Source organism: Schistocerca americana, chromosome X (genome assembly GCF_021461395.2).
Source record: "Schistocerca americana isolate TAMUIC-IGC-003095 chromosome X, iqSchAmer2.1, whole genome shotgun sequence".
Lineage (NCBI taxonomy): Eukaryota > Metazoa > Arthropoda > Insecta > Orthoptera > Acrididae > Schistocerca > Schistocerca americana.
Genome location: NC_060130.1, coordinates 261,254,801 through 261,270,944, shown reverse-complemented (window position 1 = coordinate 261,270,944; position 16,144 = coordinate 261,254,801). Strand labels below are relative to the sequence as shown.

Genomic DNA, 16,144 nt, shown 5'->3' with positions numbered 1-16,144 from the left:
TTGCGCAATATTCATGCCTTTGTAGTGAACATGTTGGTGCGCAAAAATGTGGAACTCATATGTATTGTTGCTTGCCTTGCAAAACACAAGCAGAAATTATGCAGAATAGATGAAATTAGCCTGAAAATCTTCCAGTACATGTTTCAATGGGCCACTGGCTCATTCACTGTGTCGTAGCTTCATAAACAACAAAAACTAATTAAAAATTAAACAAGGAAATTGTAAATTATTGTGTACACATGCTGTGTTTTCTGTGTGTCCTCTACTGTAACAACTGTTGCAAAAAAAAAAAAAAATAAATAAATAAAAATAAAACAATTATTTACTGATTACTAATTGAAAGCTTATGTGATCTGATGTCGGTGGAGTGCAAGGAAGAAAAACATTTATGCTGACAGGACAGCTGCCCTGATCCTACTTGCCAATTCTGAAAACTGCTATAAGTAAAATAAACTTTTCTGCTGACTATCATGACACATGGGCTTCAGTTCCCTCTGCCATTTTGGACAGTGAGGTATATGGCATCTGAGAAATGAAGTTTGTGCCTGTTTACAAAGTACTGCATGATGCTTTAATATACATACTCCAGCACACGCCCTGATCTTTTGTCATCTAATTTTTCATTTCTCTGCAGAAATTCATTCAGTGTGAATTGAATTTCTCTTGATCTCAGTAGGAACTGCTGTTTATTGCACATCACTGCCCTTACATGGTACAATATACATTGCCATATAGTGAATGTGTGTCAGAATTGTTTAAAGCTCTCTGGTCTCCTTCAATATATTGTACAGACTGTCAATACTGCTCATACAGGGTCAGTATTATTGCAAAATAAATATTGAGCAAGGGGAGGGCTTCTCAAGTTTTTGAGCAGATAATTCAGTACGTGCTTCCTCCTCAGTTAAAGGTTGTGAAATCCCTCTGTGGGTCCGGGGTTTAGAATAGGCCCCAGGTATTCCCGCCTGTCGTACGAAGTGACTGAAAGGAGTTTCACACGTTTCAGCCTTTATGTGATGGTCCTCTGTAGGGTTTGATCTCCATTCTTCGGATTTTCCCGAAGAGCGAGCCAACTGGGGAAGGGTGCCTTATAAGGTGGATCGTGTCCATCGTGCATTGAGATCTTTAGCCTACTTTCTTGTTGCTGCATTGCAGTCCTGCCCATTCTCCATCTCTTGGGCGAGCACACCTTCCTGGGTTCATTTTCGACCATGCACTACGCAGTGTCAATTTCTACGTCGACGATGACCATGGACTTTTTTGCACCTGATATCCAGCTCGGTAGCCAGTCCGTTGTGGTGGGGCTGCCACATACCCTGTTGGTTGTAGCCCCCCGACCACACAGGGATCGCTCTGCTGATGCCTGCGCCATTATCTCCCTATGTATGCCAAGGGGTAGATGCCCATCCTCTGGGGTATCGGGACTCCCGGCAATGGCCATCCTGCCAGGTGGCCTTTGCTACGGCTGGGTTGCGCCTGTGGGAAGCGCCCCTGGTCAGAGTGGGTGGCATCAGGGCGGATGGCACATGATGAAGCGTAGTCCATCATCTCTTACTGGTGGTGAAACGCCAGCAGTCTCTAAGCGATCATGAGCTCAATTCAACGCACAGAAGTATGACCCCAAATTATTCCCCTCCCTGGCCACACCATGGGAAGAATGTCATGCTAAGGATGGCAGCGGATCTTATTCGCGCCAGTACCTTAGATGTTCGAGAGCTGATGGGGAATCTTTCATGACAATGAAGCCTCAGTTTTTTGTTGAGCATTTAGAGGACAAGTTTGGGAAGGTGGAGGGCTTGTCCAAAATGAGATCTGGGTCAGTCTTGATCAAAACAGCATCTTCTGCCCAGTCACGGGAGTTACTTGCTTGTGACAAGCTGGGGGATATTTCTGTAACCATCACTTACATGGTCCAGGGTATCATATTTCAAAGAGACCTTCTTTTGCAGTCCGATGATGAGCTGCGCACCAATATAGAGCGGTGAGGTGTAAATTTCGTGTGGCGTGTCGACTGGAGTCCGAAGGATAATCAGGTTGCCACCGGTGCCTTCATCTTGGCCTTGGAGGGTGATACATTGCCCGAGAAGGTCAAGGTGATGGTCTACCGGTGTGATGTAAAGCCCTATATCCCTCTCCTGTGCTGGAAGTTCGGCCATATGTTTTCCCGCTGTACTTCTAGCGTCACATGCCGAGATTGCGGACGCCCATCACTTCCCAATACTCCATGTGCCCTGCCTCCCATCTGTGTCAGCTGTGGAGAGCACCATTCACCTTGCTCGCCTGACTGCAGGATTCTCCAGAACGAAAGGAAAATCGTGGAGTAAAAGGCGCTAGACAGACTGACTCACACTGAAGCTAAGAGAAAATTTGAATGCCTGCATCCTGTGTGTATGACATAGTCTTAAGCCGCTGCTACAGCAGTTCTGGCACCGTCAGCTCAGTGGTGAAGGCTGGAATTTGCATGCCAATACCACAATTGGACATTCACTGAGTGACGATAAATGGCCTTTCCAGATTAATTGGTCAGGTGACCGTTGGTGTGTATGGCATGAAACATCTGAAAGCAAGGGGTATCAGGCTGGAGGTGGGAATGGGGGTGTGGGACATTCCAGCAGAAATGCGATCTATTGGCTGGAGCCCGCTGACATCACGGTGAGGCAGCACAGCATAGCATAGCACAGCAGTTTGATTATTCAGTAGATGTACTGCACCACACTTGCTTTGGGGTGTTATTCATTCATTTTACTTTCAATTTGGTTCAATACATAGTTGAACAAATTAAATAAAGTGGCATGACAGATGTATTACACATTAGGAAATGATAATTAAGATGAAACGTAACTCACTTGTTTGGTGTAGAAACAGATGGTAGTGTAGACTGTTCCACATTTCTGTTGCTGTTTATCAGATGAAGGTGAAATCCACAGCAGCTTCCTCCTTGTGCATATCTCTTTATAGTTTCCAATTTTGCTTATGGATTCAGAGACCTAATCCTTAAATTAATGTTCTTGTTCCTACATAAAGAGCAATAACTGTGTGGAAACTGTTTCAAAATAGAGCACAGAGACTTCACAACATTTTTTTGTTTGCGCACTCCGTTTCCATTAAAATCAACAAATTCTCCTTCAAACTGCAACATGTTGTTTTTCCGTGCTCGTATTGGAGAGTAATGATCATCGTGAGATGTAATTGATAACCAGTCTGCAATAGACTCTTCTAATTCACTTTTTGCTACTGGAATACCTAACAATTTATCATTGATTTGGTACTTAAATGCAGTGTAACTTGCAATGTATTTCACTGCATCTGGAAGAACATCCAGAATTGCTGCACAACCACACAGTTTTATCTCATCCATACAAATTATAAAAGTGGGTGTGCGTATATATGTATGCATGTATGGGGCATTCAGAAGCCAAGCTGACTGACTCCATCAAATGAAAATGTTCAGTACAAACAATTAGTTATTGAGTTATTTTAAAAAAAAGCTCTAAAATTTTTCAGCATATTTAGAATAAACTGATGTTAAGGTTACGTTTTCAGCACTTCATAAATATATAAAAAAATTCAATGGCTGTCTCTCCCATAAGAAAAACTGCTTTGTGTGGAGTGAGTCACATTGCCGACTGAAAGGTGTTGACAAAATATTGTGTGGTTTGAATACAGGCAATTGTATGAAACAAATAAACACAAGCAGGACCATTTTACATGAAAAAATCACAAGTATTAATGTAAGTAATTAAATAGTACTTAATGTACAAGTAGAAAATGTGGTCTCCACCCCCTCCCGCACACCGTGGAGATTAGTCTTCATGTACTATAAAGAAGACCATGTGGAACATCAGCTAGACTTTCTAAAGGTCAGTTTCCATTTTTTGTGGGGATATTATTTTTTCCAAATGGCATTTCTGGTGAGAAAGTAGTTTTATATTGGATAGCAAATGGTTCAGCCTTCTCAGTATTGATCCATCTCATTGTCAGCTAGTTAATTGTTTCACCTTCAACATTTCTTTTCCTATGGGTGATACATTTTTCTAAGTTTGCTGTTGAATGGAAGTTTTCGTGGTTCATTTCTGTTAGGTAATCAGTGTTTCTTTCCTTGCAGCTAAGATCATCATCATACTGATCTCTTAGACAAAAGATGTGATGACTAGTTTTTAGTCTCTTTTTAATAAAAGAAAAATCTGTATCATTTGGAAGGTAACTGTGTCCTGGCGGAAGGAACTTTTAAGACAATAGTTTGTGTTACCTCTCGTATTTTGCAGGTATTTTATAAGACGGAGAAAAACATTTGTGTTGCAGTTTTGATTGCTGCATGAGCGAGAGTATGTGAAAATATGTTTGCCATTACTGCCATGAAGAGTCAGGTGTTCTATTAGACAAGAGCTTATTTCTTGCAAACCTCTCGAACCACCAGTTTGGGACCATACATACATACATGTAATCTATTTTGTAATTAAACATGAACACCAAAATCATGGACATAAGAGATCTGTACGACATTTAGTTCGGGAGGTATGACGTCATAAACAGTGAATGCGTGAAAAACTACTGCATCAAGCATGATGGTTAAATTTATTACTTCTTTGCTGCTAACTCAATTTGCAACACATTTCGGAAACAGTAATCACATGTGCCACTGAATGTACCTAAAAGACTGTATCATTACATGACATACAGTACAGGAGATATGACATTACACACAGAGAGATGCTTGAGAAACGGCCACACCATGCATGATTTTTTAATTTAGTACTTCATTACTACTAACTCTATTCACAACACATTTTGCAGACTGTATCACATATGCGACTTTATGTACCTGCAAAATTATATCATTATACAGCGTGTAGTTCAGGAGATACGATATAAACATTAAGATGCCTGAAAATGAAACTGCAGGTTGAAATTCGCTAGACATATAGTCGAAATATATGTACAAATATGCATGAAATATGTTACATATGTGTGAAATAAATTTGAGATGTAGATATACGAGCAAAGCCGTCTGTAAACAACTCATCGTAAACCCCTGGAAAAATTTCTGATGTGGTACACACACTGGTTACAATTTGGAAAGAAATACTGATGGGGTAAGAACTGCCAGTCTCTTGTTTGGATGACTGTGATAATGTGGGGAGAGAAAGGAGGAGGAGGGCAGATACTGAGGGGGGAGGAGGAGAGAGGCACAGATAGGAGGAGACGGACAGAGCTAGGGGACAGAGAGGGGAGAGGAGGAGGTTGACACAGAAAGGAAATGGCAGGAGATGAACATCGAGGGGGGGGGGGGGAGGAGACTCATAGATAGAGGGGGAGGAGGAAATGGACAGAGAAAGGAGAAAGGATGAGATGAGATGAACAGAGAGAGGTAGAGGAGGAGAGGGAATGAGCAGATGGACGGAGGAGGAAGCAGCATATTGACAGGGTGGTGGTGGTGGTGGGGGGGGGGGGGGGGGGAGGAGGATATGGACAGAAAGAGGAATGGGAGGAGGTGGTTAGACAGAGACAGGGGGAAGGAGGTGGACTAATAGAAGATTGGAATAAATACGTACCATGGCAATTCCAAATACTCAGCTAGCATGTTAATAAATTTTCTTAGACATTCACAGCTTCTGGGATTTCTCGCGTTGGTGATCCCTCGACAACATTTATACAGAGTTAATTTGTAATAAAACTTAGGGATACAGAATCTGGGTCGACATTGCACTGAAAAAGACTCTGCATTTAATTCTTCAGTAATTGGTGTGTTTCCAGAGAAGGAAGTATCACTTGCATTACCTGGAAATTTAAGGGGAGACACCTCATTTCTCTCTTCAAATACAAAATATTTCTAATCCTCATACCCTAGGAGAAAATTTTTCCAAGCGATCTTCATTTAGTCTGGAAGTTAATATGTAGCTGACTTTCATACTTTTTAGACTTTCAAAAAGTCCAAAGAGAGATCTTATTGACGTAATGAAACCTTTTTCGAAAGGCAACAAACTGTCTCTATCACCACCTTGCACTCGGGAACAAATGTCTAGGAGTCTCTTTAGAGTATTCTCCTGAATTGTGACATTCATTCCACATCCCCGTTGCAGAGGTGAGCATTCATCTTTTGGAACTCTTAGAGCTCGAGAAATCAAAGACACCAATAACGAATTCATTCTGCTTTGCACGTCGTCTTAGATTTAAGTGTGCTTCAGTAATGTGGTGTGTTGTCATTAGGTCACTTTTTTATGTTTAAAAATTTATTTTAAGATAATGTTTTAGCTATAATTAATTGGAGTGTTATTTATGCTCTTGCTTCTTACCTCTTTGCTTACATCCTGGCTTTGTGTAGTTTATTCTCCATGTCAGTTTGTGCTGGGGATTGCTTTGGGTAGTAGCTTCCTTCTGGAAAGTAACCCTAGAAGTTTGTTTCTTGAATCTCATTCATAATCTTCAGGCCAAAATTGAATTGAACGTGCATGTACAGTTACCACATTCACTTTGGCTGCATGTTTGTGTCGAACTGTTGCTCATCTTTGGGAAATGCGTGATAAATAATGTTTGTTATCTTTTGAGCAATATTAATGCATTGTGCCACAGCCCAATTTCAGTGACCCTTGCTCACGATTGACACAAAACAAGTTATTTTCTTTACACGCACAGCCACAACGGTTCTCAAAGCGACATCAAGGCGTACAGAGGCGTCGAAGAACTTCTTGCTCACCAGGAGCCAGAATGGTTTACCTCCTTATTCTGTTGTCCGTGGGAGGAGGAAACATTATGGTCTGGGGAATGTTTTCATGGCATTCCCTTGATGACCTTATCATTGTGGAAGAGAGAGTGCAGCAATGAAAGTATGCATCTATTCTTGGGGACCATGTTCGCCCTTACTTGCAATTTGTTTTTCCTAGGCACGTTCACATGTACCAGCAGGACAAGGAGCATGTCGCACAGCTTACTTTACACATGTGTAGTTCGAAGAGGGCCAGGATGAGTTGACTGTGCTCTCCTGGCCACCAAACTCCCCAGATTTAAACCCGATCAAGAATCTCTGGGACAACCTCGATCAGGCTGTTTGTGCCATGGATCCTCGACCGTGAAACCTAGCCTAGCTGGCCACAGCACTGGAGCTGACATGGCTCCACATCCCTGTTGGCACCTTCCAGAACCTTATTGACACTTTTCCTGCATGTCCTGCAGTGGTCCGACACTGTGTGTGTGTGTGTGTGTGTGTGTGTGTGTTCTTGCAATAATTATATCAGTTATCAGCATCACTCAGTTCAGTTTGTGTATATATTGTTATTTTTGCAATTTGTTTAAACATTATGTTGAAGTCGAAGAATATGTTTTTAATAAAGCAAGCAGTAGCTTTAAATGTCCTATACAGTAAATGCAATAAATTGTTTCAGCTGACGCTTGATGATGTGTCGGCTTCCAGCAGTTTAACTGCTGAAATAAATGTAAACAGGTATGTAAATTTCATATTTTTGATTGTGAAGAGGGAGGTGGTTGTTGTTATTTTAATGTATGAATAGTCAGCAAATAAATGTATGCCTACCACATATTTGACCAGTTGACTGACCCGCATTTTTTTCTTTTTTATTTATTTTTTTAAATTTTTATTATTTGCTGATGTTCAAAGTTTAAAAATTTAATTTTATGGTATGTGTTGCAACTTTGCTTTGCTACTCTGTTGCCTTTAATATTCATTCACTTTTCTCCCTTTTAGTATTGGAAGTTTGCATGCAAGCATAACGGATACTGCAACACAGAAGAAATCTTCCTTTCGACGAGGTCCTCCGGCATCAGATGGACAATAATTCATTTGAAAAATTATATGTTGATATTGCCTGTGATATTAAAATAAAATGTTTTCATATACTTATTGAGCATTCAGCCATCCTCTCCCCTTTCTCTCCTTACTGTTAACAGTAGTAATTAGAGACTGGTTTATATGCATTTGGATGTTGCTTATGCATTGGCATATTTGGCTCCTTCTCACTGGTTACTGCATATTTTGACTAAAAACTAGTGACAATGCATATTTTCACCTATGTTTACAATATTTTAAAAATTTAGATGGGCAGTCTCTAGCTCGATCTAGTTTTGATGTCTTACAGATTGACTGCAACCTAGAACTGCATGCAATCACTAACCGAGAGGCCACTGCATAGTGAAATCATTACAGAAGAGGAACAGGAACAGGCAGACAGTCAATGCTCCTGCACTGGCTAATCCAGGTTAATCCCCTCCACTGTCATACCGTACGCGTCGGTAACAGTTGAATTAAACTAATCAAGCTTTCAGTCGCATGTCCGTGGTTTCAGTTTAGCTTTCCATTTACACACAGTTGAACGTGTTTACAACATGTTGTGTGCCATGTTGCCTGAAAAAAGAAACGTCATTTCGTGGATAGCTGACCATCCTGAAACATTTACATATGACGAAATTGCTTTATATTGTCGAGTTTGTGAGAGAAACGTTCCGTGCAAAAAAAAAAAAAAAAAAAAGTTTCAAATAGACCAGCATGTCAAGACAAGTCGTCGTATCACAGGAATGCAGAAGAAAGGACCAGCAAGTTGCAGTACCAGGGATTTGTCCAAAGGAAAACAAAAAGTTGGTTGAACGTGGATGTGTGTGAAGCATTCACTGCAAGCAACATTCCTCTTCACAAACATACAAACCCTATCCTCAAAGGCTTCCTGCACAAATAATGCTTAAATCATAATATATACCAGATGAATCAACACTGCATAAAAATTACATACCGACAATTTACGTAAATGTTCTGGAAGTAATACACTATGAACTCGAGGACAGCATTATCTGGATTTCAGTTGATGAAACTACAAACACTTGTGGCCTTTACATTGCAAACTTAATTGTTGGTGCTTTAAAAGAAGAGCCTTCTTCTACCTATTTAGCGGCCTGCAAAGAACCTGAAAAAGTAGATCATCCTATGATTGCCAGATTTGTGAATGAGGGTATTAGAAAAATATTTCCAGAATCTTCTGCAGATGAATGGGTGTTTGTGTTTATTTCAGATGCTGCTCCCTATATGATCAAAGCAGGAAAAGCCCTCAGAGTGTTTTATCCCAATTTGATTAATGGGACGTGCTTTGCTCATTGAGTACATCACCTTGCTGAAGGAGTACGTTCCACATTTGTGAATGTCAATAAACTGATTTCATCCTCAAAGACAGTGTTTCTAAAGGCTCCTGCTTGCATCAAGACGTACAAAGAAAGAAACACCAAACGTGCCTTGACCTCCCGAACCAGTGGTAACTCGTTGGGGTATGTGGGTTGAAGCTGTGTTTTTTTAAATGAACATTTTGAGGCCATTAGAGGGATAGTAAACAATTTCGGTAGTGCAGAGACATTGGCAGTTTGCCAGTGCAAGGAAGCTTTTAATGATTCCTGTATTAAAAAAGACATTGCTGTGATTAGTACTCATTTTTCCCATATACCTGCAAGTATTAAAAAGCTTGAAACTCAAGGTTTGGCATTGAATGAATCTATTCAGTTAATGAATAAAATTATTCTAGTGAACTCCTCATTGCCGGAGGTATTCCCAAGAAAAGTTCGAAAACATTTTAAACAATAATCCAGGCTTTGAACCCTTGTGCCAATTTGATAGTTTTATTAATGCAACAGGTGAACTTTTACCAGAAACCATAAGTGCCAACATATTGTAACTGTGGGCATGTATAGTGTCAGTAGAAGTGGGTATAATTTAGCATCTTACATTTGTAGATATAGGATGGATGAAGGAGTTTCAATTTTCATAAAACAAGGGTTAAATGCAAAACTGTAGAAGTAAGCAAATTTTGTGTTGATCTGCACTTTGAGTTTTGTGCATGTGAACTTCAGCTAGATAATGTAGTATTGATATTAGCAACAGTCTACAGGTCCCCATTAGGAGACGGGGAGCTATTCGTGAAAAAGTCTGTCGGACAAAAAGAGGTAGTTATTAATCTGTGGTGATTTCAATGTAAACTTTCTAAGTAATTCTGATAGGGAAAGTGAACTATAAGTGTTATTAACAACATATAACTTAGAATTAGTGATCAGTTTCCCTACATGTATAGCGCAGGACAGTAGCTCGCTAATAGATAATGTATTTGTACAGAAAGAGGATGTATAACACACGCTTTCCCTGTGGTATATGGATTGTTAGACCATGATGCACAACTGATTAACTTACAGAACCTAACAGTGGGTAGAGTCCAGAAACCATTAAGTAAAAGTGTGAGCTCACTCAACCCGGTATCTATAGAGCACTTCAGAGAAAGCTTAAGAAATGTTAATTGGGGAGATGTATATAATGAGCCAAATGCTAATGATAAATGCAACACATTTCTTGATAAATTTATATCCCTTTTTGAACATTGATTCCCAAAGAAAATTACTAAATGTAACACCACACACTTTTCAAAGAAACCTTGGATTACTACAGGTATTAAAGTGTCTTCATAAAGGGAAAGAAAACTGTGTGAGACAGCAAGAACTAGCAAAGATCCAGCAGTAGTTTTACACTATAAAAATTATTGTAACATACTAAGAAAAGTTGTAAGGGAATCAAGAAATATATATGTTAGAGAAGAAATTAACAACTCCGTAATAAAATCAAATCGATATGGAATGTTGTTAGGAGGGAGACACGAAAAGTAACTGCTGGGGTAGGTAGTATTACTATTAAAGAGAATGAGAGCATCCTAACCAACAGTACACAAGTAGCTAATGTATTTAACAACCATTTCTTAAGTGTAGGAGAAAAAATTGGTGAGAGCAGTTCAAAAGAAAAAGCCAGACAGTACATGGAAGAGTCTGTTTTGAAAAATTGTAGTCACATTAACTTTCACCCAACAGCCTCTTGTGAAATAAGTAAAATTATTAAATCTTTGAAAAATAAATGTTCTGTTGGAGTAGATGAATCTCCAATAAGATATTAAAACAATTGGAGCAATTACAGCTGATGTTCTGATTCACACATGTAATGCATCACTAACTCAAGGTATTTTCCCAGACAGGTTAAAATATGCCATTGTCAGGCCTCTCTACAAAAGGGGGACACCACAGATGACAATAATTATCGGTCAGTATCCTTGCTTAGAGCATTTTCAAAAATCTTCGAGAAAGTAATGTACTCGAGTGGTTAGCCATCTCAACAGTAATGGGATACTTAGTAAATCACAGTTTGGATTTCAAAAATGCTGTTCCACTGAGACAGCAATATACAATTTCATTGTCCACATAATAATTATAGTCTTTAAATAGTAAAATGTCACCAATAGGAATTTTCTGTGACTTTTCCAAAGCATTTGATTGTATGAACCATGACATTATGTTACAGAAATTACAACTATACGGTATAAATGGAATAGCATATGAGTCATACCTACGGAACAGGAAGCAAAAAGTTTCCTTACATAGGTCCAGTGATTTAAATAAGTTTGCCACTTCATCTAACTGGGATGAAATGACATTAGGTGTTCCACATGGTTCAATCATGGGTCCCCTTCTGTTCTTGATATATGTGAACGACCTCCCTTCCTATCTGAAACAGGAAGCTGAACTTACCCTGTTTGCTGATGATACAGGCATCATTATTAATCCAGTTAAAGAAACTCCAATTGAAAATTATACAAATAAGGTCTTTGGAAAAGTCATTAATTGGTTTTCTGCGAATGGGCTTGCTCTAAACTTTGAAAAAACACAGTAAATCCAATTTTCTGCTGCAAAAAGTACAGTTTCTTCAATAAATATAACACATCAACAGAAGTCAGTAGACAGGGTAGAGCATACTAAGTTTTTGGGTGTACATATAGATGAGAATCTTAATTGGAAAATTCATATTTTGGATCTTCTAAAGCGACCAGGCTCAGCAACTTTTGCAATCAGAATAATTGCCTATTTTGAGGATATAGAAATTAGTAAGCTAACATGCTTTGCATACTTTCACTTTCTGATGTCATACGGAATATTATTTTGGGGTAACTAAACATTTAGACAAAAAGTATTCACTGCTCAAAAGAAAGTGGTTAGAATAACTTATGGGGTTCATAGTCGCACATAATGTAGGCATCTTTTTAAAAGATTGGGAATTCTTACAACAGCCTTGCAGTACATTTACTTACTAATGAAATTTGTTCTCAACTACATGGACCACTTTAAAAACTACAGTGACATTCATGATTATAATACCATAAAAAAGAAAGACTTACACTATCCTTTACTCAACCTATCTTTGCCACAGAAAGGGGTAAAATATGCTGCTATAAAAATTTTCGACAAATTACCAGATGAAATAAAATGTCTGACAGACTGCAGTAATAGCTTCAAAAATAAATTGAAATCATATCTCCTTGACAACTCCTCCTATACCATAGATGAATTCTTGAAGAGGAGTAAATAAATATATAAGTATAGTATATCCATTTTGTGCAATTTAAAGGAATGGGGTAAATAATAGAAATATTACTCTTTAACTTAGTATTGTGTTAATAAATCTTATTTCATATGTGCATTGCTTGTGGACTTGACACGTTCCACATGATAACGGCTACTGTACCACGTGATTGATCAATGGAACATGTAAAAAAAAAAAAACAACAACAACCCAAATTCAAATAGTGCTCGGTTATCTCAGTTGATGTAGAAAGGTCCTTTTCTGCTTATAAAAATGCTCTGAGTGATCAAAGACACAATCTTACTACCGAACATTTGGAACAGTACGTGGTTGTTTATGTTTACAGTAGTAGAAAAATGTAAAATAAATTGTGAATGATTTGGTCCAATAGTATTAACTAAAAGTTAATGCTGTTCAAAAAAATTTGTGATTGTATGTTGTTTTTTAAATAAAATATTTCGGAGTTTTTGAGCATGCCCCTCTGCATGCGATATATCTCGAAGTTGGTCCTGTACATATCGATTTTTTCGCTGCGACTCACTCGTGCCACATCTGCTTGTTACCGACAACAATAGCAAAGAAGGAACAGTTCTTGAAACATGGTATGCATCCCCATTTTGCAAATTTTTATAAAATAATTCCAGAAAGGTCTCCTTCCTAACCTCTACCAGAAAGTATTCGGAAAATGATGTCAGCTTTCTAAATGTACAGATTTTTCGTGTGGCCAGTGCTCTTCCTCATAATTGATAGGCACAGGTCCGACTTTGAGATATAATGCACACAGTAACCATGTTTTTTTTATTATTTGTTCTTGCATATTTCATCAATTTTCATACATTTTTAAGCATGTTTCATGCATATTTTAAGGTTTTTATTATGCATATAATCCGGTCTCTAGAAATAATACTTTAAATTGCAAATTATGTATCAAGAAAACATAGGTGTGTGTTTGTTGATTCATAGGGTTTTGGTATAAATGTAATGTACCATTGATCATGTTTCTTGAACACTAGTAAGTGTTACACATATCATGGATTTATTTCAGGATGCGTCAGGATGAGTAGTTATGGGGTGTGGGAACATTAATGCCAATATACGTAATTCAGTTTGTTGTAAAAGTCTTTACTCCTTACTGCTATTACATGTGTGTGTGATCACATTGAGCAGAGTGCTGGAAGAATGACTGATAATTACAAGCCTATACATGCTTCCACACTTCTAGTCATTTGCTTGCTATGTCTCTGACATGTTCATTGCTGCTGCCTCTTGCTGATGTTGCAAAGTCAAACTGCGAGGTCATTCACACACTGTAGATAGTTTTACAAGAGCTGAGTGGCAGTATGAACCTTCATGTTGTAAACACAGGATGTATTGTGTGTCCCACAAATCATGCCCACTGACAACATAATAACTTCCAATTTTCGCGGTGGTTCGATGAACTGTTTCGAGCAGTACATTCCCCTCAGGGAATTTGCGTCACCATTAGCTCATTAATTATCAGCAATCTGTGTACTTGCTGTAACAAGTTGGAAGTAAAATTGGAAACTTGGTTGCTACTTGTAGAAGACAGTGAGCTCTACTGGAAGATCCGGTGTAACTAATAATACACACCACTTTGGTCCAGAATTGGTACCATTATCTTGAAAAGTGATCTAGAATGGTCAAAATATAATGATTCTCATTTTTTTGATTTTGCTAAGGAACAAGTAATAGCCAAATCCACACATTCAAAAAGTTTCTGGGAGTTCTTGTAGAGATCATTTTGTTTTGCCCATATCATTCTGCTTATTCCATAATCATAACATGGGACATAACTGTAAGCATCTGCTTTCCAGTTTGACTGCCAGTAGAGTTGCACTACTCATAGGTTACTTGCTCTTTCACGTCTGTTTTGGGAATGGACTGCCATGACTTTCTGTTAACACTTGTTCTCATAGGCTTTCAGGTACAACAATAAGGTTACATTTATCACTGCTCTTGTAAGGTGTTATGCCAACTACTTCAAATTTAGGATCTTGTTTCCAGGATTGAAAATACATATTGACCTATCACATGTTCATCAATTGTTGTTCTCTGCCTTTTGGGGAACACACTCTGACGCTCTTACTTAATTAGTTCACATTACTGTGTAGTTTTCAATGTCGATGAAATACTGTGAATTGGTACTCACCTAAATGTGATGCCCACCTAGGTAATCTACTTCTGGGATCCTTCAGTTTTAGTAGCCAATTCAGTTCTGCATGATACGTGATGGCAGTGAATTCTTTTCTCACTGTTGTTGTTGTGGTGGTGGTGGTGGTGGTGGTGGTGGTGGTGGTGGTGGTGGTCTTCAGTCCTGAGACTGGTTTGATGCAGATCTCCATGCTACTCTAGCCTGTGCAAGCTTCATCTCCTAGTACCTACTGCAGCCTAAATCCTTTTGAATCTGCTTAGTGTATTCATCTCTTGGTCTCCCTCTACGATTTTTACCCTCCACGCTGCTCTCCAGTACAAAATTGGTGATCCCTTGATGCCTTAGAACATGTCCTACCAACCGATCCCTTCTTCTAGTCAAGTTGTGCCACAAACTTCTCTTCTCCCCAATCCTACTCAACACCTCTTCATTAGTTATGTGATCTACCCATCTAATCTTCAGCATTCTTCTGTAGCACCACATTTTGAAAGCTTCTATTCTCTTCTTGTCCAAACTATTTATCATCCATATTTCGCTTCCACACATGGCTACACTTCATACAAATACTATCAGAAACGTCTTCTTGACACTTAAATCTATACTCGATGTTAACAAATTTCTCTTCTTCAGAAACGCTTTCCTTGCCATTGCCAGTCTACATTTTACATGCTCTCCACTTCGACCGTCATCAGCTATTTTGCTCCCCAAATAGCAAAACTCCTTTACTACTTTAAGTGTCTCATTTCCTAATCCCTCGGCATCACCCAACTTAATTCGACCACATTCCATTATCCTCGTTTTGCTTTTGTTGATGTTCATCTTATATCCTCCTTTCAAGACACTGTCCATTCCGTTCAACTGCTCTTCCAAGTCCTTTGCTGTCTCTGACAGAATTGTAATGTCACTGGCGAACCTCAAAGTTTTTATTTCTTCTCCATGGATTTTAATACCTACTCCAAATTTTTCTTTTGTTTCCTTTACTGCTTGCTCAATATACTGATTGAATAGCATCGGGGAGAGGCTACAACCCTGTCTCACTCCCTTCCCAACCACTGCTTCCCTTTCATGCCCCTCGACTCTTACAACTGCCATCTGCTTTCTGTACAAATTGTAAATAGCCTTTCGCTCCCTGTATTTTACCCCTGCCACCTTCAGAATTTGAAAGAGAGTATTCCAGTCAACAGTGTCAAAAGCTTTTTCTAAGTCTACAAATGCTAGAAACATAGATTTGCCTTTCCTTAATCTTTCTTCTAAGATAAGTCGTAGGGTCAGTATTGCTTCGTGTGTTCCAACATTTCTGCGGAATCCAAACTGATCTTCCCCGAGGTCGGCTTCTACCAGTTTTTCCATTCGTCTGTAAAGAATTTGCGTTAGTATTTTGTAGCTGTGACTTATTAAACTGATAGTTCGGCAATTTTCACATCTGTCAACACCTGCTTTCTTTGGGATTGGAATTATTATATTCTTCTTGAAGTCTGAGGGAGTTTCGCCTGTCTCATACATCTTGCTCACCAGATGGTAGAGTTTTGTCAGGACTGGCTCTCCCAAGGCTGTCAGTAGTTCTAATGGAATGTTATCTACTCCCGGGGCCTTGT

The 16,144-nt window shown here is 38.9% G+C and overlaps 1 protein-coding gene across 2 annotated transcripts in view; it reads left to right on the top strand.

Annotated features, from left to right (window-relative positions):
- LOC124556692 (heat shock 70 kDa protein 14-like) overlaps window positions 1-7,848 on the top strand; it is a 142,395-nt gene extending 134,547 nt beyond the window's left edge. For both annotated transcript variants that reach the window (XM_047130667.1, XM_047130666.1), the window contains exons 10-11: window positions 7,377-7,435; window positions 7,697-7,848. In XM_047130667.1, the coding sequence (XP_046986623.1) occupies window positions 7,377-7,435; window positions 7,697-7,787 (150 nt within the window). In that variant the 3' untranslated portion in view covers window positions 7,788-7,848. The remainder of the gene's footprint in view (window positions 1-7,376; window positions 7,436-7,696) is intronic.
- The last annotated feature ends 8,296 nt before the right edge of the window (window positions 7,849-16,144 follow it).